This window comes from Otolemur garnettii, unplaced genomic scaffold, assembly GCF_000181295.1.
Source record: "Otolemur garnettii isolate 467f Iridium unplaced genomic scaffold, OtoGar3 scaffold00031, whole genome shotgun sequence".
NCBI classification, from domain to species: domain Eukaryota; kingdom Metazoa; phylum Chordata; class Mammalia; order Primates; family Galagidae; genus Otolemur; species Otolemur garnettii.
Window position 1 is genome coordinate 9,611,419 of NW_003852426.1, and position 21,404 is coordinate 9,632,822.

Sequence of the window (21,404 nt, forward strand, 5' to 3'; positions counted from 1 at the left end):
GGGCAGGACGGAGCTGAAAGGTGGAGATAGAGGCAGAGAGGGGGCAGGATGGAGTTGAAAGGTTGAGATAGAGTCAGAGAGAGGGCAGGACTGAGCTGAAAGATGGAGAAAGAGTCAGAGAGGGCAGGATGTAGCTGTCTCTGGGAGGCAGGGAGGCTGGGGCAGTATGGTCCAGTCTCCTTCGGGAAGAAGGTGACAGTCATTAGTCCAATCTCCATAGTATTGGGGGGCATTTATTAGACTTGTAGAAAACATGTGTAGGGCTGGATTTTAAATAGTGGACCTCCAACTCAGTCAAGGGTCAAATCAGAGTATGTGTTTGTTTTGACAAAATAAAATATTAAGAAAAAATAAAGTATTAATAAATTAAATAAAAATATCAAGGCTAAAAAAAAATATCAAGGCTTTTAAACCCATGCCAGTGGCTCCTGTGTGATGTTTTCACTTTGTCTTGTCTTCCGACAGCCTCATCTGCCTGCTGTGTCCGACAACATCAATGAGGTGGCATTTCACGCAAAAGACTATGATCGGATATTGGCTGTCATATCAAGAGAAGGAGAAAAAATTGTTGTAAGTTTGCTTGGTTCGAATTTCATTATTAGGATCTCTTTAAAAACTTTGGATGAGGCGAATGCAATTCATTTATAGGGGGACAAAAATGGAGAGAAGGTGGGTAGACAGCCCTCGCTTTGTTATGAACTAGTTTGGGTGAATCATTTTACTTCTCTGGGACTCATTTTGTCATCTATCCCATGGAAGTTCTACGCTAGGTAATCTATGCTAACTGCTATCATTTATACTAAATACTAATCTATACTAACCTAATACTATATCCTTCCATCTATAGTATTAGATAATTTTTACCCACGTTTAAAATATTTTATATGAAATACGAAACGATTTGCTTTGCATTGAGGTACTTTGATCTGTTAAGTGTGTGGCATTTGTAAAAATACCTAGCTACTATCTGTTTGTAATATAATTATAATTTTTTATTTTAGTTGGATAATTCTGTTATGGCCAAAGGTCCTGTAGAGATTTGGCTTTTGGAATTGTTAAAAATGCAGATGTCCTCATTACATAACATCATCAGATCTGCGTTCTATCAGATCAGTGATTCGGGTTTTCAACTCTTACCTTTCCTCAACCATTTTCCAGCACAGGTGAGAACACACAGTGTTTAAATAATGCTTAATAGACAAGGAAATGAGTGGGGGAGGATATTTAGCAGGTGGCCAGCTTGGTGGTGTGGAGGCTGCTGTGGCTTTGAACTAGTTAGAGAGGCTTACCCACCCTCATCTAACCTCTGCTCACAGCCACCTGCTTGTCAGCCAGTACCATTCCAGGCCACCCCCTCCCATCTCCGGAAGAGGATATGCAGCTATTTTCCCATTATTAAGGCCACATACTGAGGCTAAAACCACTTGTGGGAAACATGTATGTGTGCGTGTGTAAATACATACATAATATATGTATTTATAAACAGTCCTTGACTCATCATGGGGTTATGTCCTGATAAACCCATTATAAATTGAAAATACATCTCACCTACTGAACTTCACAGCTTAGCCTAGCCTGCCTTAAATGTGCTGGGAACACTAACATTAGCTACTGAGCCAAATCATTTAACATAGAGCCTATTTTATGAAAAACAATTGAGCACCTCATAATTTCTGGAATACTTTACAGAAAGTGAAAAACGGAGTGGTTGTACTTGGCATAATCTTTTAAAGGAGGCTTCTTATGCAACTAACTTTTTAAAAAGAGAAGACCTGGGAGAGTCTGCAGTTGGAGCAGGTGCCAGCGGATTCATTACATTTTCAGCTAGGATAAATGAAAAGTGATGATTTGTGATCTGAGGCAAAGAGAACACAGGATAGAAGGCAAAAGATATTCAGGGAAAACAGAGGCGGTTTTTGTCTAAACTATGTTTCTTCTCCACCCTCTTCTCCCAACCTGAATTCTAATCCACTGTGCGCACACAGTGGAGACAGCTGAATGATACGACATTATTCACTGCATAAGTACAATATGGAATTAATGGGTTTTGGAGAGAATATTTTAATAGTGTGATTTTTGTGCATTGTTTGCTATCCTTGGTAAACTTTAATGTTTTTATTAGCATTATTACCTTTGTGGTAAAGCTTTATGAAATACTTTATTTGGTAAATTGAGAAAATAGCTCCTTAAGCTAAATCAGCATATTTTCCCTGTCCCACGAGAGCCGGACACTATATAACAGTGTCTTTCAACCTTTTTTATCTCATAGCACACTTGAACCTGTAGTTAAACTTCCATGGCATACTTAAATTATGTTGATCAAAAAAAAAAAAAGAATAACAAAAAAGAATATACTTACTGTGCTTTAATTAATGATCTTCAAAAAATTCCATGGCATACCTGAGAGCCTCTCACCGGCACACCAGTTGAAAATTGCTGCTATATATTCTGAGGGAGGGGCTCACTCTAATTTAGACTGAAGATTTGACATTACGCAGAGAGTTGCGAGCAAGTTCAGAACAGTGGTAAAGTTAAGCGGGATATGGTAGGAAAGTTGACCTGCTGTCAGGATTTTCTTTAGCATATATTCATTATTTTTAAAGCAGTTTTTCCAAATGACTGAAATTTTCCCACTATTAAGTGAATCTAACATTGTTCAAGATTTTTCGCTTCTGCTTTTTTGTAAAATATGTTTTAAAGATTATAATGGAACAGATCCTTGCTGCAAAAGTTTGGAAATTTTTGAAAAATATAAAAGCAGAAATAAAATGTCCCATATTTCTACCACCTGGAAATGATGACTGTTAATAGTTTCCCTTCCTCCCTTCCTTTCTTCCTTTTTCTTTTTTTTTTTCTCTTTTAAATTATATTTCTGGGACACTTAGTGATGTTTTGATACATATGTATAGTCACCAGATTAGAATAATTAGCATATTCATCATCTCAAACATTTATCATTCCTTTGTGTTGGGAACTTTCAGTATCCTCCTTGTAGCTATTTGAACCTATGCAGTACGTTGTTGCTAACTACAGTCATCCTCTGTGGTATAGAGCTCTAGAACTTACTCCTCCGGTCTAGCTGTTGCCTTGTTTCCTTTGACACGTCTCTCTATTTCTCTTCCCTCTACCCTTCCCAGTCTCTAGTGACCTGTTTCCCTCTTTACCTCTACAATATCAACATTTTTTTAACTTTCACATATGAGTGAGAACATGTGATGCTGTCCAGTATTTTTTAACGTGCTTCTTAAAGTAGGAAATAATAATGATGAGAATGAGTGTTCTTCTTTTGTTTTTAATGAAACATCCTCCAGTTTTCACCATTACGTCTCCTGCCTTCTTGGACGGAGTATAAAGCATAATTTCAACTGTTTTTGGTGACTCAGGGTAATCATTGTAAAGAGTTGCTTTTGGATGTGTATCATCACGCAGTGGTTTTTCAGGGTCTGCTGGTCTGTTTGCCTTTAAGTCAGGCCGCTGTGCACTGCTTTACTTTTGTATTTTTTCTCCTTTCCCCTGTTGGGCCACCTTCTGCTGCCATCAGGGCCAGAATCTGCTTGCTCTTGGGGGTTTCCCAGCACCAGCTACTTTCTCTATGTCCCGTTGCTTACTTCAGCTGGGTGCTTTCATTTATGTTTATCTGGGCACCTCAAGATTGGCCACTGGGCAGCAGGAAAAGTGTCAAATTGATAGGCAATGGGGGTTCTGGTTTCTCCCACTGTCAAACCCATGCCAAGCAGCATCCACACGTGGCCTCCCTGGCTTCTGGTCCCCTGTAAGTGTGGGACTCTCTTTTTGTTCCAAATAATCGTGGATGTATTGCTTGACTCCAGGAATGAACAAGGGACAGTTGTTTCAGTGAGGGGGTGGGGATGGGTCATGTTCAGGCTACTTTTATACTTTCAGTACCTTTTCTGAGGCAGACATTGTAGGCCTAGGGTCACATCCTCCCACCATGTCTTTATGGCTTCATTAAGATACAGAAGATACTAACTGCTCCCTTCTCCCTTTCTGTCTCTCTCTTCTGTAGATAAAGATGGAAACGTAGAAAGACAAAATGCAGATGTTAGAGAAAGTGATAGATCAAGAAAGGAGATAGGCAGCGTATTGTTTTTAGAAGAGCAAACAGACTTTCAGAAAACCTGCTTAAGGAAAAATACATAATAAAAAGTTCATGGCTTGACGCCTGTGGCTCAAGTGGCTAAGGGTCTAGCCACGTACACCTGAGCTGGCGGGTTCAAACCCAGCCCGGGCCCACCAAACAACAAAGATGGCTGCAACCAAAAAACAACCGGGCGTTGTGGCGGGCGCCTGTGGTCCCAGCTACTTGGGAGGCAGAGGCAGGAGACTTGCTTGAGCCCAAGAGTTGGAAGTTACTATGAGCTGTGATGCCATGGCACTCTACCCAGGGGGACAGCTTGAGGCTCTGTCTCAAAAAAAAAAAAAAGTTCATTAATTTCATTTGCTTTTCTGGAGAAAGAACAATCATTGCATGAATGTATCTGGTACCTTCAGGCCTGGCAGGCTTAGGCTGTCTACAGAAAAGTTTCCTAATCTTTTTCTATAATATACATAAAGTTCAATAAGTGTTAGCCAGGTTTGGTGCCCATAGCATAGTGGTTATGGTGCCACATACACTGAGGCTGGTAGGTTCGACCTTGGCTTGGACCAGGTAAACAACAATGTCAACTGCAACAAAAAATAGCTGGGTGTTGTGGCGGGTGCCTATAGTCCCAGTTATTTGGGAGGCTGAGGCAAGAGAACCGTTTAAGCCCAAGGTTGCTGTGAGCTGTGATGCCACAACACTCTACCAAGGGCGACATAGTGAGACTCTGTCTCAAAAAGAAAAAGTTAGCCATTATTTAAATTATTATTTATCTATCCACATCAATATCAAATATTAATAGTTAAAACTTTAAATGTTGTTACTCTCTTTAGAAATGGAGAAATGTATGTCTCTTTTTTAGTTTAAAATAAATAGAATCTGTCACCTCATACAAATAAGTGACCACAAAATTTTACTGCAAATGTACTTTAACTATTTGGCAGATTTAAATATTTCTACTGGATTTTTAGGTTGGTCTTCTAGGAATTCAGATGTTGTGGACACATGATTCAGAAGAGGCTTTAAATAATGCAAAAGATGACAGGAAGATCATGCAGGTGACCAATCAGAAATTTTTGGACATTCTGAATACTCTCATCAGTCAGACGACACATGACCTCACCAAGTTTGACAGAGTGAAGTTTGAAACTCTGATTACCATCCACGTGCATCAGAGAGATATTTTTGATGACTTGGTAAATTATCTATTGTTCTTAATTTAAAGTAATTTAACGTACTAATTAATAATGAATAATTAGGATTACACATATTACCTAACTCATATGAACTTCTTATCTACTTGGTTCGTTTTTCAAAACTGTCTCCCTCCATACCATGTCTACAAATATCTATACGAGGTGGTTTAAACAACTGTGTTTGTATGTGTTTTTGTTTGGCACTCTAAAAATCTGGAATCAGTTGATGTTGTATGAATCAACTAATTGTTCCATAAAACCAAATGACCAGGATGTGATATAATTTAGGTGGGATTGGTTGTGGGCTGACTGGGAGGGAAGCCCAGGCTGGGTGGAATTGAACCTCAGGAAACTCTCACACTGACAGCGTGGGGCAGGACATTGGGGCTTGCCTGGGACAAGGTTCTGTAGGGGATAGTGAGAAGGGTGGTATTTGAATTTGCTTTGGAAGCAGGACTCTAATCAGTGGCTGTGAGCAAGGCAGGGATTCTATTATGGGCTAGGGGCCCCAGGTGGTTTTGATGTACTGACATCTCTCAGTTTTTAACTACCACTGCTTTGTTCTGCTTGATCTGACCCATCTTAAAGGTATCGCTTTCCTTCATCAGAGATACATAATTCATGCAGGTTGGGCCCAATTTTAGTGAATATGATCAGATTGTTTTGAACTTGTGTCCAAAGTTCTGATAAATTATATCTATTGAAGATTAGCTGAAGGACTCAGGGTCAGTCCACCTGTTCCCCTGCAGTCTGTATCCTCCCTCTGCTGACCCAGTTGCATTGATATCACCTGCAAGTTTGTTAGGACAGCAGAATCTCTGGCCTCCCTCCCCCTCCCCTAGACCTATTGAATCAGAATCTGCATTTTAACAAGATTCCCAGGTTATTTGTATTCATATTAAAGTCTGAGAAAGACTGCTGTAGGATTTCTCCCTGGACCAAGCCGGTCTTTAGAAAGCTGCTTATTAGACACTGTTGGCTCTCTGCAGACTTGCTTCTAGTAATTGCAATTGTTATACTTTGACTGCCATTGAAGTCCGCCTCAAGAAACACTAGTGTGGAATTCATTATTGTTTTTGCTATAAATATGCTTTTGAGGATATCAAAACAGCTCTTACTGTCTCCTAAAACTGAAATCTGATGGAAGAAATTTCTTTTAAAATTAAGTGCTGAACAAAGCTTTGCTTTCCATACAGAATGGATTCAAAGAAACCCATACACAATGCAAACTGTGAAACTGGTTATTTTTAATTTTTTTTTGTCTTAATCACCATTGAGCTCATGTTCAGTTTGCATCCCACCTAAAATGAGACCTCGTGGCCAGCATACAGCAACACAGGAGCTGTCTGGGAAGTATCCAGCCATGCGTGTCTCTGTTTTTCATAGTACGTGGCTGGATGTTTTCCAGACAGCCCTAGTATGTGTGTAATGTTTAGAACAGCCTGATAGTAAGAACTCAATAAATACAGTAGCTATTCTTCTCTTCTTCCACCTCCACCTCCTTCTTGTCACTCTAACAGATTGTTGAAAGCAGCTAGCTGACTGCATCTCCTTAGCTATGGGTTCTGTTTAGAGAATAGACTCCCTGGGGTTACGGCCAGCAGGACTAAGTTACCTGAAAGTAGCTTTTTTTAAGGAGATGAATACAAACTGAGTATTAGATGGGAAGCCAGAATCCTTCACTGGCCGGGAAGCAATGCAATAAAGAACAGTAAGAAAATGGAAGACTGTAAATAGCAGGGTGTCTGGAGACCTGGTCTTGTGGAGACCTGAATATTGTATGGTTATCGCAGGTCTATGTTTTAGTCTTAGCTGAAAGAGCTGGAAGGGGGGCTGCTGGATTTAAGACCAGTGAAGAGGACCATTTGCCACTTTCCTATGTTGATTCCCTGAGTAGGCATCACTGGGGTTTCTCCCAAGTTACCCAGTAGAAAGTCATAAGCAATTCAAAATGTGGGTTGCATTGGGATAGAAGTCCTAGAGGTTGTTAACTGGCTTTATCTTTTCTAATGGAGCACCCATGGCCATGGGAGCCCAGTACCTCTCGTCCCACACACATCAGCTGGTGGCCATGCAATTTGGGTGGCTTGGCTGTGGTGTTGGTGCAGGAAGACACATGGACATCCATGCTCAGGCACTTCCCTGCCAATCCATTCCTTCTGTGGCTTCCAGTGGCCATGAGGATCCAAACCCTTTCCCATGGCCTTAGAAAGCCTTGTCAACTCTCGTTCTTTCTCAGATCCCTGGATACTCCACCTGTACTGAACTTTTTTCGGTTCCTTGAACATGCCAACCAGATCTCCTTTGCCCACAGCACTTTCTCCTCCCATACTCATTACCCCTTATGTTTTATTTTCCAGGCTAATTTCTACAGTTTATCCAGGTTTTAGTTTAGATGTTTTTTTCTTTGTTTCTCTGAGCTCTCCTCTCAGACGCCCCCTGATCGAGGGTAGGTCCTCCTGCTACATGTATTCATGGGCCCTGAATTTTGGAGGTAGTGCTTTTCATACTGTATTGCACTTACACGTTTGACTGTTTGTCTTTTGCCCTTTTTTGTTAAGCGGCAGGAGGCTGGAACCATGTCTGTCTCTGTTCACTGAGCACAGTGACACACAAGAAGGAACTCAATAAGCACTTGTTAAATGAGGAGAATCAGTCACCAAAGAGTGAATGAAAAGTCCCTTATGCTTATGTTTTATACGATTACGATTCTGTATGTAACCTTTTTGTATTTCATGTTTTTTAGGTAAAAATGCATATCAAATCAGCTACTGATTTTGAATGGCTAAAACAAAGTAGATTTTATTTTAAGGAAGATTTGGATCAAACTGTGGTGTCTATTACAGATGTTGATTTTATTTATCAGAATGAATTTCTGGGATGCACTGATCGTCTTGTGATCACGCCGTTAACAGATAGGTAGGAGACGCAGTTTTTGTTATTCTGTTTTGTAACCTTAAAATTGTTTTCAAATTGCATTGAAATAGTAACTTAAGCACATTGCTGTCATGTTGGGGATGTGCCACCTCATTAAAGTCACTCAAACAATGAAATAACTGTGACTGCTACTTCAACATACATGTACATTAAATTTCTATGAAATAGAGAATGTTGACTGTAAGTAATTTAATAGTGAATTTTAGATTGTAAGATGAGAAATTATTCCTGGAACCATAAAAGAAGTTGTTAAAAATGCAAAGGAGGAAGGTACTTTGGAGATCATCTAATTCAGTGTTTTGGTTTCTCAGATGTGGAAATTGATACCTAAGGTGAAGCTTCTTAGCCAAGTCTGAGTAATTAGTCAGTGGCACATCGCCTCGTAGTTCTTTCCAGTATAAGTCACGAGGCAGGCACTGGGTCTTTTTCATTTTTGTATATCCCACAACACCCAGTTCGATATGCTGTGCATAGCAGACACTCAATAAATGTTCACAGAATTACTTAAATTGAGTTATATGATGTTAGCTGTGCTGTTACTTTAGGAGGGCTGCCTCCTCTGGACGTGTGTATGCCCAGTGCCATTGAACCACGTATTTGTCACTGTGTTTCTCTTCCGCTGGTGTTTACATAGTAAGCTTCATGTCTCACGAAGCTTTACTAATATCTTTACTGCGTTTTACTTAGATCCACCAAATACAACAGAATCTGGACCATGGCTACAAGGAAATGCATTACATTATCCTTTGTATTTCTCTAAATGAGTGAAATGCCCACCTCATGGTTAACTGACTTACTTGCAATGGTGTGCTGGAGCTGACCTGTATCAGCCTGTGAGGGCCAACTATGTGCATTTTGGCACCGGTTTGTGATGTCACATTGCTAGCTTGTCATTGGCCATGGTGGAAGTATTTATACCACAGAAATTGGCGAACATGAAAACCAGGTTAGAGAGCCAGATGTTAAACACCTGCCAGCACAGCAATGGCATTTGGTTTCCCTACTGTCCACAGTGGGAGGAAGGCCTGAAGGGTTTAAGGCAGGGTGGGGGGATTTAAAAGTTTATGCCAAGAAATCTAGAGTGTCAAGTTGCCTCTTTTATGGGAGCTACTCAAACTCTAAAATAAACAGCCCCATTTCAATCACCTTGGGCTTTTGCTGGGCTTTCCTATAACACCTGTCACCGTACTCACTAGGCTTCCTCTGATCAACACTTGCAGATGCTATATCACGTTGGCGCAGGCTTTGGGGATGAACATGGGAGGTGCTCCAGCAGGACCTGCAGGCACTGGCAAAACAGAAACCACGAAGGACATGGGAAGGTGTTTGGGAAAATACGTGGTTGTGTTCAACTGCTCAGATCAAATGGATTTCAGAGGCCTCGGAAGGATTTTCAAAGGCAAGCGTCAAACAACATTAAGTTATTTTTGATGAATTTATTTTTATTTCCCTCTAACATTGTTTTCTGGTAGAAGGCTAAAGTGACGTAATCAACGTTAGTATAGGTTGATCCATGTGATATTGCCATTTTCATATGGCCAGATTATCATAAATTTCATATAGTTCAGTACTATTGCTGTGATATCATCTATCTATTGACTGTGCATTGGATTATTAAAATAGGATCAATTTATAATTGTGTAAATCAATAGTGGAGGAGATAAGATGAAGCAGGCAAATTGGTGACACATGTGACTTCTCTTCCTGCATTAAATCTTATTGAAGTGAGAGATTTTTAAAAAGCATAGCAACATTGGAAAATAAGAAGAAGGGTGGCCATCAGCAGAGGGGAAATGTTGAGAAAATCCTGAAAGGTGGGGAGGAGGTGATGTCGGATGGACAGAGGACACTTCAGCCTCAGAGCTTGGTCCTTGGTGGTCTTCTCTTCAAGCTACATGTATTCTTTTGATGACCTCATGCAGACTGAGCTTTAAATACCATCTAGATGACAACTCCCAAATTCTTATCTCCAGCTCAGGCTTCTCCTTGAAACTCCAGATTCATGTGTACAGTTGTCAACTTGACATCTCCTCTTGAATGTCTAATAGGTCCAAATTCACTGTATCCAAAACCCAACTCCCAGTCTCCCTCTCAGCTTTCTCCATCTCACTAAATGGTCACTCCATTCTTCCTGGTGCTCAGACCACAAAATCCAAACCCAAACAAATAAACAAACAAACAAAAAACCTCAAAATCAAAAAACTACTTTGACCATCCTTTTACTCTTCTTTTCTCTCATCACGTACTCAGATCCAGTCTGTCATCAAACGCTATTGGTTCTACCTTCAGAATACACCTGCTACCTGAACGCCTCTTATCATCCCCACTGTGGTCATCTTGATTCAGGCCACCATGGTCTCTTCCTGGACCATCCAGTCAGCTTTCTCCTGGGTGTCCCAGTGTCCTCCTCCTCCATTCCAGTCTCCAAGTGGCAGCACGGTGATCCTCCTTCATGGGAGTTGGGTCATGACACTCTTCTGATGGCAGCTGTCCAGTGCCTTCACCTAGAGGAAAAGCCACAGTCCTCACAGCAGTTCTTTATTGTCTTACATGATCAGACCTTTCCTTCCCACATCCCTGCTGTATTGTTCTGAGCTTCTGACTGCATCTCATGGGGGTGTCCAAGCTATGGCCCATGAGCTGCATGCATATTATGTGAAGACTGTTCTATCTGTGGTGTTGGATATCAGGAAAATTATGCAGTGACCTTTTTTTGTTTATCAGCTTTCATTAGTGTTTGTGTATTTAATGTGTGGCCCAAGACACCCCTGACACCTTTCTCTGCTATAGTCACATTGACCTTCCTGAGGTTTCTTGAACATCTATAGCAAACTCCTTCCTCAGAACCCCCAGCTTACTGTTTCTTAGGGTCTTCCTCCAGGCATCCATCCACATGGCTCACCTGATAAACTGTCATGGAAAACATACTGCTAAAAATTTGAAAGCATTATCTTTGATTTGACGTAAAAACAAATATTTTCATTAACATTATATCTGTTCATCATTGCATTGTAATCCTAGCCAGTGCTAACAGAAACAGCAACAAAAACACAAATATTAGGAAGAAATAAATACAAAATTTTATTATTTACAAATGACATGGTAGACCATAAAGAAAATTCAACAAATTTATAGAAAAATAGAATTTTGCAAGTTTGTTAGAACATAAAATTAATACAAAAATCAATTTTACTTCTATGAACCACAAGGAATAGAAAATGAAAATTTTAGAAAGATGCCATTCAGAATGTAATTAAGAGTGTGGTTTTGGGGCAGGGATAAATAGACTAGCAGAATATAACAGAGAATGAAGAAACAGGCCAAGAACATTGACATGTGATAAAGGTGGTACTGAAAATCAGTGATGAAGAGATGGACTTTACAACAAGTGGTTCTGGAATAAGAGATGATTAATATTTAACAAGATAAATTAGATCCCTACCTCACATCATACACAACAAACAGTTGTAGGAGATTAGATGCCTAAAATGAGTAAGGTGAAACTGTATAGTTTTTTAGAAGGTAATGTAATAAGATAGTTCTGTTTTTAGAGTACAAAGGTAGAAAAGTCACAAAACATAAAGAAAAGATACATTTATCTATCCTAAGTTAAGAACTTCTGTTTATTGGGCAGTGCCTGTGGCTCAAAGGAGTAGGCACCGGCCTGTATACCGGAGGTGGCGGGTTCAAACTCGGCCCCAGCCAAAAAAAAAAAAAAAAAAAAAAAACTGCCAAGAAAAACTCCTGTTTACCAATGAATGCCAAAAAGAGAGTGAAAAGTCATATTGGAAATTAGGAAAAGGCCTAAGCAACAAATATTACCTACAAAAAGCTAGTATCCCAAATATATGAATACTGCCTATGAATCAATGAGGAAAAGATCCCAGTAGGGAATGAGGAAAAGCCATTTCACAGAGGAAGCAAACCAAATGACCAGCAGCCAAAGAAATGCATATTGTAAGATTCCATTAGATTAACAAGAAAGTGGGGCATTTTTGATCATTGGTAGGGTTGGGGCAAGGGAAACACCCATTCCTATAGGAGTGGTAACCGGGACTACAGGTGCCTGTTGCAGTTGTCACTGTTGTTTAGCTGGCCCAGGCCGGGTTCAAACCTGCCAGCCTTGGTGCATGTGGCTGGCGCTGTAACCACTGTGCTACAGGCACCAGGCCAGAGTATAAAATCTTTTAATTAACATTATTATTATTATTTTTGGTTTTCAAAGTTTTTTTTATTGTTTGGGATTCATTGAGGGTACAAAGAATTAGGTTACACTGATTGCATTTGTTATATAAGGTCCCTCTTATAATTGTGTCCCACAAGCAAGAGGTGGGCCATACACCATAACCCCCCACCTCTCTCCCTTCTCCCCTTTCCTGCTTCCTCATTCTCCTATCCCCCTTTGTATTAGCTCATCTTCTGGCTTCATATTAACTGACATTACTTTAAAAAGGATGCATGTGTGTTCTCAGCACACATTTCTGTTCATCATTGCATTGTGATGCAATGAACCCACCCTTTGGTATCTATTCAGATAAACTCGGCTTGTGCTGGGGGAATGAGAGAGAATGTTCTCAGCAACATTGCTTATAACAGCAAACATTTGGAAACAACCCCAAGTATCCTCTATGGTGGTGTGGATACATAGATTGTGAGCATGATAATTTACATGTCATATAAAAGGAATGAAAATATTATATATGAAATGGCATATAGTAATGCTATATAGTGGTAAAAAGGAGTCACTCCAGGATGCCTTGACATAGAGCAGTCTCATAAACAAAGAGTGAGGGAAGCCAGTCTCATAAACTTACATACAATAGCATGAAATTTATTAACACTGAAAAGTGGGTAAAACTAAAAATAAATTACGTAGCTATGTATACATAGTAAAGAACAGCAAGAAAATGATTCAGTTGAGCTGCTCCTCCCTGTGGGAGGGAGGGAGGGAGGAGGATGTGGTTGGGGAGAAATGCACTGAAGATTCCCTGTATTAAACGTTCTGAGTCCACCCGTCCAGCCCTTCCTTTGAATGGGATGTGAAGACGTCTTTGTAGCAGATACAATGAGATTGCACATCCGGCTCTTACCTTTATTTACCTGGATGTGGGAGTTATTTATATATGAAATTATATAGCCTTTATGTGATATGTCTCCATTTAAGAAGGTAGAAAAAATATAAGCTACATATAGAAGATCGTTTAACATATCTGACAAAAGATTAATAATATCCAGTGTTTTAAAAAGATTCTTTGTAAATCACCAAGAGACACAAAATAAAATAATGACATAATCATTCTCCTGTTAGATTAGCAAAAGTGGGAAAGTCCAACAGAACCACTGCTGGTGAGGATGTGTCAGAACTATACCCCTTAGCAGCTGGGTGTGTGTAAGCTGGTAGACCTGCTTCAGAGAACAGGTGGCACCAGGGTGAAGGGGAAGCTCTGCATCCTCTCTGACCCAGGCTTTCACCCTCACACGGACTGCAGGAAGACAGGAGCAGGACTGCCCCATCGTCAGGAACAACCGATATCCATGGAGGGTAGGATGGGTATTTAAACTGGTGTGTTTATGCAGTGTAATGCTGTTCAGTACAGTTAGATGTACACAGATGGGCACAGATAAATCTCAGAAAAATAAGACCAAACAAAAAAATCAAATTGCAGAAGGACATGTAAAATATTTAGATAGAAGCATAATACACTTGAACAAGCAAAGTAAATGGTGTTTGTGAGTATACATAGGAGAGCAGTAGTTTAAAAGCATGGCTAGGAGCCACTGACATAAAATTCAGGATGGAAGTTACCTCTGGGGAAGGAGGGAGTATAAATCCCAGAGAGGGACACTCACGAACTTGAACTGTCATTCTAATATTCTATTCATTGAATGAAATTGGAAGGAAAATGTTAAGAGTTGGTAAGTGGGTACATGTTTATTCATTATATTGTTCTTTATGATTGCCTATGTGTTGAAAGATTTCTGAACCCCAACAAGAAGGGTTCTTACGCCCCTGAGCTGAGGATTGGGGGTGGTGGAGAAAAGCACGGCAGAGCACAAGGTGGCCTGAGAATCCCGAAGTGATAGCAGAAGTCACAGAAAAAGAAAAGCAAGTGCCTGTCGCCCGTGTTTTCCCTCCTTATGAAAGCTGTAACACAGTTCTCTGAAGTGGGAGTCTGGACAACGATCTTCCCCTGATGGGAGGTAGTGCCAGAGAGGAAAGGCAAGGAAGTGGGTCAGATTGCCAGCCCCACGTCCAGAGGGAAACTTTCCTTCCTCTCCCACCGCTTCCCGCTCATCAGGAGGGGCAGGCACGCAACACTGCAGACACGAACCTTTGGGATGAGGAAATACACACTCAGAAACCATGGCGCAGAGGTAACAACGTCTCATAAAATATGTTAAGAACTTAGGGAGGCACCCAACACAGTAAAGAGATCTACAGACCACTGAATCAATAGAAGAAACAGGAAAAAACCCTCAAAATAAAATTAATAGTTTCAGAGATTCAAGAATATCAATTCAACCTATTAAAGAAAATCAGGCACTACTATGAGAAAATAACAATGGGAATTCTTGGAAATGGAAAGTGCAAATAAAAAAAAAAAAGCTCTCTTGAGTTGGAATATTTAGCCAAGAGAATACATTGTAAAAAGACACAGAAAGAAAACTTAAGAGACTTAAGGATATAACACACACAGGCACACAGACCTCCCCCGCCATAATGGCAATTCCTACAGGAGAGAGAAGAAATACTGAGAGCGGGGGAAGCGTTTTGTATGGCTGGAAGGTGACTCAGCTTTTCATCCTTAGAAATTAAACAGGAGCCATGTTCACAGTATCCAGGTCTCTCTTAGTGCTGAGTTTTGTAATAAATAAATAAAAATCCCGTTGGCCATTCTTTGCCTCACCTGCATCCTGACATTTCTACCTTGTTGCAATAAAAAAGGAACAAAAAGATGTGCTGTGACAAGGCCTTTCTTGTTTTGTCAGTTTCCTCAAACACTGTGTGGCTCCTTCCATCCCCACCGAGGTGGCACTTTCAGACTAGAACAAATATTGTCACCCTTCAGCATCCCTGGGTATAATGACATGTCTATACTTTCATTTTGTCAGTGTGCTATTTTGGTGATGATATACAAATATGTAATTAAACCTCGATCACTGGAATTAAAGATGTCACTGTAAACAGCCAAATATGAAACTTTACATAAATCCTGTTTTAATATATAATCGTATGGGAGCACTTTGGAGAAATAACTGCTATCCAGAAGGTGTATTACAGAGCGAAGCTTTGCAAATTAACTGTTTCTCATGCCAGGTCTCGCACAGTCAGGTTCCTGGGGCTGTTTTGATGAGTTTAACAGAATTGAATTGCCTGTACTGTCAGTGGCGGCACAACAAATTTATATTGTTTTGACAGCAAGAAAAGAAAGGAAAAAACAGTTCATTTTTTCTGATGGTGATTGTGTTGATTTAAATCCAGAATTTGGAATCTTCTTAACCATGGTGAGAACATAGGCTTTAAATGCAATTGATTAGTTTAATTGTTACAGGCTTAAATAAAAGAAAGCAGATGTTAGTGGGTATGTGATTGGCTGTGCAGGAGTCATGAGCTAGTCTGTCTGTTGCATGATTTTTGTTTTGAGAAGCAGATATAGCCCAGACAGAAGGTAAAATAATGTTAATGATAATAGCTACTGTTTACTGAACATTTACTATATGTAAGGTATGGGATTAAATGTTCTATGTGCTGTCTTGAATAGCATACCTCCTGCTATTCTACAGTAACAAATACTTCTCAAATTTTAATTGCTTAGAAGCACAAAGACTTATTTCTCCCTCATGCCGTATGTCTACTGTGAGTTATCTGGGATGGGACTGGGAGGCCAGGGTTGCTGTATATGTAATTACTCTGGTACTCAGGCTGACAAGATAGTTACCACAGTCATTGCTGGGTGCTGTAGCAGAGAGAAATTAGAGCATGGAGAATTGTGCTGTGGTCCTTAGAGTTCCTTTCCAGAAGTGACATAAGTAACAAGTCATTGGCCAAAGCAAGTTTCATGGCCATCCCTAACTTTAAGGGGGTGGGAAAGTTTAGTCCTGTCAGGTGGCTGGAGGGAGGAAGAACCTGAACTATTTGGTTAGTAACACTAAAGATTCTCCCAGGTACATTATCTCATCTTACAGCTCCTCTGGGCTGGATTTTCTATAGCTGAGGTACCTGAGGTGCAGGGAGGTTTAACAGCTGTCTTAAGGCTCACAACCATTAAGGGAAAGAGGTTATTGTCTCTCCAACATCAAAACTTGACTTCTTAATCTCTATATTTGTTTTTTCTCTGACATGGAATAAAAAGGAATGACTTAAAATTCCAAAATAATTTAACAAGGTTTATGCCAAAGAATTGAAACAAATTCAGTTCCTATGAGGGCAGAGCTTTTGAGATTCAGTAATGAAGCAGATAGAAAATTGAAGGCATGAATAAAAAGGAGTTTCTATGAATTAGGAAAATGTTCAGCTTTAATGTTTTTATGTATTATCTAAAAGCGAAGTCTCCAAGTTGCAAGATAATACAAATTACCTGGAGTTTTAAAAGTCCCAGTGGAAAAAGATAGATTGTAGGAAGCAAAATCAGAAATGTTTCCAATAACTTTATTGTAAGCAAACCTCTGTTAAAGAAGTTAGGGAAAAATACTAATAATCCAGAAGTGAATAGTTATAACTCAGGAAATGGGATGAAGTAATTTACTTAGTGTAGAAACCACGGTCTAGAAGAATTTAAAAGAAGTTTAACATTTTCTCTGGATTAAGAAAATATTGAAAATAGCAATTAGATATTGCACTAAGCTGTGAATAATTAAGGCAAGAAAAAATTTGTAGCTCAACACCTAAGGATTTATTCTGTTAAGATCCTCCTCTGGTTCTGCTCCATCAGGGATTCCACCCTTGGGGTCACCTTATGACTCAAGATGCTGCAGAAAGCATTGCATTTTGTTGTATCCTGTTGATTGAATCAACTTCCTTCAAACCAACATCAAGGAGATTTCATACAATTGGTTCCTTTGCACCTTTCTGTGTAGAATTTAGTCATACCAGCTGCAAGGCAGGGTGGGAAATACAGTTTTTAATGTGGATGGTGATGTACGTAGTTTGAGGCTTGGGTTCCGTGACTAAGGAAGGAGTATTGACAGGCAACCAGCAATCTTTGTATTTCCAGCACCTAGCAAAGTATCTGGCCTCTCAACAGTGCCCAGTAAGTGTTCATGGGACTGAAGGCTTCTCAGTGAAGTTGCCTGAAATAACTGACCCCTGTTTGCTGTACTCGTCTTTGAACTTCCAACCTTTCCTTTGGGACTTTTGGTTCTGACCTATCATAGGAGGCCTTAGTTTCCTGTCCACCTTGACTTTTTTTCCTTTTCAATATTTTCCGTGTCATTCTCTTCTTAATTTCCCTTCACCATGGGTTTTTGTCATCCAGAGAACTTGATGACTACAAAGAATAATTGAAGAGATGAAATAAAACACACCTGAGTAGGCTGAGCAGAATAAAATCCTGAATTTCTTTTTCCTTTTTCAATCAGTAACATATTTTAGACCATAATATCCAGGTATTTATTCTGTTTCCTCTTTTACTCTCTCATTTTCTATTTCTTTGTCAGTAAACACACAGATGCTTAATTTTTGCTGCACAATATTGTTATACGACTTTAGTAACATAGTGAAAATGGAAACGTGTAAAAGGAAGTGATATGAACATTAATAAATATGGATGGTTCAATACACATTTTTGAGAAGACAGGGACATTTTATGAATCTAGTATTTTTCAGTACCATCTGAACTAAGGGTTTAGAATCTATTTGTGTTCAGAAAATGATGATTATATCAACAATTAAAAATTAAATATATTTTAACTTTTAGAACCCTGGATATGCTGGGCGCCAGGAACTACCAGAAAACTTAAAAATCCAGTTTAGAACGGTTGCTATGATGGTTCCCGATAGACAGGTATGTACCAGGATTTAAAACCATAATATAATTTATATTCTTTCCTGTTTTTCACTAAAGTTGTCAAAAAAATCTCACTATATTATTTTTCAGATCATTATGCGAGTTAAACTCGCAAGCTGTGGTTTTCTTGAAAATGTTATCCTGGCTCAAAAATTTTATGTTCTTTACAAACTCTGTGAAGAGCAACTTACTAAACAGGTAACTTTGTGTATCTATTTTTTCTTTAGCTATAGAATTTGGTTTTTCATTTCACAGCTTTACCTTGATAAATGCTCATCAGTGAGTTAAGAAAAAATCTCACTGACTCTTTTCTAGAATGTACAGAGTGTCCCAAAGGTCTCCCCTAAAGTTTCCACATATAGGGAAAAAATGAGAAATTATATCTAAATGCACCTTTATTTGCAAAATATTCCTTATGGAATTTGTGAAGAGGTGCCAAACAGAGAATATTTTGTAAAATTTTGTTAGGAAATTTTTTTTTTTTGAGACAGAGTCTCAAGCTATTGCCCTGGGTAGAGTACTATGGTGTCATAGCTCACAGCAACCTCCAACTCTTGGGCTCAAGAGATCCTCCTGCCTCAGTTTTTCTATTTTTAGTAAAGACGAGGGTCTTACTTTTGCTTAGGCTGGTCTCAAACTCATGAGCTCAAGCTATTCACCTGCCTCAGCCTCCCAGAGTGCTAGGATTACAGGTGTTAGCCACCATGCCCGGCCTTTTGTTATGAATTATTTGTAAATGAAGGTACATTTAATTACAATTTTCCATTTTCCCTATGTATGGCAACGTTAGGGGCAATCTTTGGGACACCCTGTATTTGTAATTAATTGGACCTATTGGTTATGTATTTTTTAAAGGTTTTTATTCTGAAATAACTGTAGATTTGCAGGAAGTTGCAAAGAAATACACAAGGAGGTCTGTGCATTTCACATTGCCTCCACTAACGTTGGCATCCTGTAACTAAAATATAACTAAGCCAGAAAATTGATACTGGAATGATCCACAGAGTTCATTCCAGTCTCTCCAGTTATACATGTACGCGTGTCTAATTGGGTGTATAGCTCTGTGGAATTATGTGACGTGTATAGACTGAGGTAATCACCTCCACAATCAAGACACAGAACTGTCCCATCTCAGGTTTCCCTCCCTTTGTAGCCACACTCACCTTCCCCCAGACCTCTAACCTGTTGCAGCCACTAACCTTTTCTCCATCTCTGTAATTTTATTTCAAGTATGTTATGTCAACAGAATCGTACAGTTTGTAGCCTTTTGACTATATATTTAAAATCTACTGCATTTTGCTCAGACAGTATTATTTTCAAAAGCTATTTAAGGTACGAATACTGTATCACGCATCTTGGTTTTTCCAAGGGAATGATCATTTTTCAGCTAAAGAAAGGCAGGAGAATTGAGCTAATAAAACTTTACACCTCAGCCACTTCAGAACTATGACTTAGAAGTTTCAGAATGTCATACGCATAGAGTGACTCTGCATTTAATTTTTCAATTAAATAGTTTTTTTTTGCCCTCTTGTCCCATCTTAGGTTCATTATGACTTTGGATTGAGAAATATTCTATCTGTATTGAGGACACTTGGATCTCAAAAAAGAGCCAGACCAGAAGATAGTGAATTAAGCACTGTCATGAGAGGACTGAGAGATATGAACCTCTCTAAATTGGTATCTTGCTTCTCTGAATTCACTTCTCTTCCAAGCTTTTGACCTGGTTTCTTTCTATTTAGCTGACAAATGGGAGTTGGCTTGTGTTGAGCTATGAGCACTAATAATTGCAGGTGTGTGATGCTCCCATTATGCTCCAGAAGGTGACAAACACTCCTATGCTCTGTATGACCAACAAGGGCTGGAAGGACCTCTTCTTCTTTCTCTTCTTTTCTTTTTCGTTCTTCACTCTGTTGCCCTAGCTAAAGTGCAGTGGAGTCATAGCTCACTGCAGCCTCAAACTCCTGGGTTCACGTGATCCTTCTGCCTCCACAAAGTGCTGGGATTACGGTGTGCACCACTTTGCTCAGCCCAGTGCCTCGTTTTGGCAGTTTTGTGCAATAAAACAGGTCATTGGTGGGCGTCAGCTCCAAAATTCAGCCCAGTTCTCTGTCATTATTCCTAATGTGACACAAATTCTAAAGATGAAAATCTGGGTTCACAGGAAACCATGAGATGTTTTGCTTTCTCTGTGTATGACTAGCTCATCTCAGGTACGTCCATTCCTATTTTCCAAAGTCATACTAAAACTTTGCCATGGAGGTATGAGAGTTATGTCCCTGCTTTGTGCTTGTCACAGGTACAGCCAGGTTCTTTGGAGCAAGCTGATGCAGAGGTTCATGTGGTTGTTCAAGGGCATCTATGGGCCTCATATTGTGCCCATGCCCTGGGTGCACCAGGCTGGGGAAGAAATAGTTCTCAGGAAGCTCAAGTTCTAGTTACAAAAACAAGTAACATCTGTAGAGTTCATTGCTATTATGAAGACTTTGCAGGCATATTGTCTTGCTTGAGCTCTGGGATATAGATGGCTAGTTTGCTTATTATTTTACTTGTGGGAGAAGTAGACTCAAGGGGATGGAGGACTCACCTGTAATCATCATCAGTTGAGAGGCTAGAACATAAGCCTGGAAGACTTTCTGATGCCAAATCCTCTGCTCCTTCCTGTATACCTCACTGCCTCTCTTACATAATGTCATTCTTGAAATTCCTGGATAAATATTTTAAAAAGCATCAGGGAAGTTCTAGAGAATAAGGAGAAATCAGAAAGGGTCAGAGGTTGGGAATGGAGCAGTCTATATATTAAAGACATAGCAAGTAAGGATTGGAGTTGGTTCACTCGAACCTACTGCTCATATAAAAGGCTGAGAAGACTTCCCTGGTGGAGTTTCCCACCCAGTGTTGAACTGAGCCTTGCAGGGTTATGGGTTCTTCCTCTCAATTTAAATAAAATATTAATACTCTATTCTCGTGGGATTTGGACTATAAATTGCTGTTTTTAAGGTTAATGCAAATGTCAGTCTGTGAGAAGCAAAGCATTCATAAAAAAGTAATGAGATCAGACTCTGAGGCTCCATTGTAGACTTGTTGAATGCCAAGGAACTTTGGGTACCATGTGTATTCAGTGGTGGTGCTCAGGAGAAAGGAAGCAAAGAGGACGCCAGACTG

General features: G+C 39.7%; 1 protein-coding gene across 1 annotated transcript in view; it reads left to right on the forward strand.

The window, feature by feature from the left end:
- The window catches only part of DNAH8 (dynein axonemal heavy chain 8), a 294,583-nt gene that overhangs the window by 128,708 nt on the left and 144,471 nt on the right, over positions 1-21,404 (forward strand). Inside the window, exons 39-47 of the mRNA XM_003789318.3 lie at positions 466-570; positions 1,002-1,163; positions 5,074-5,298; positions 8,045-8,217; positions 9,456-9,634; positions 15,554-15,741; positions 18,153-18,239; positions 18,333-18,440; positions 19,785-19,919. Coding sequence (XP_003789366.3) covers positions 466-570; positions 1,002-1,163; positions 5,074-5,298; positions 8,045-8,217; positions 9,456-9,634; positions 15,554-15,741; positions 18,153-18,239; positions 18,333-18,440; positions 19,785-19,919 — 1,362 coding nt within the window. The remainder of the gene's footprint in view (positions 1-465; positions 571-1,001; positions 1,164-5,073; positions 5,299-8,044; positions 8,218-9,455; positions 9,635-15,553; positions 15,742-18,152; positions 18,240-18,332; positions 18,441-19,784; positions 19,920-21,404) is intronic.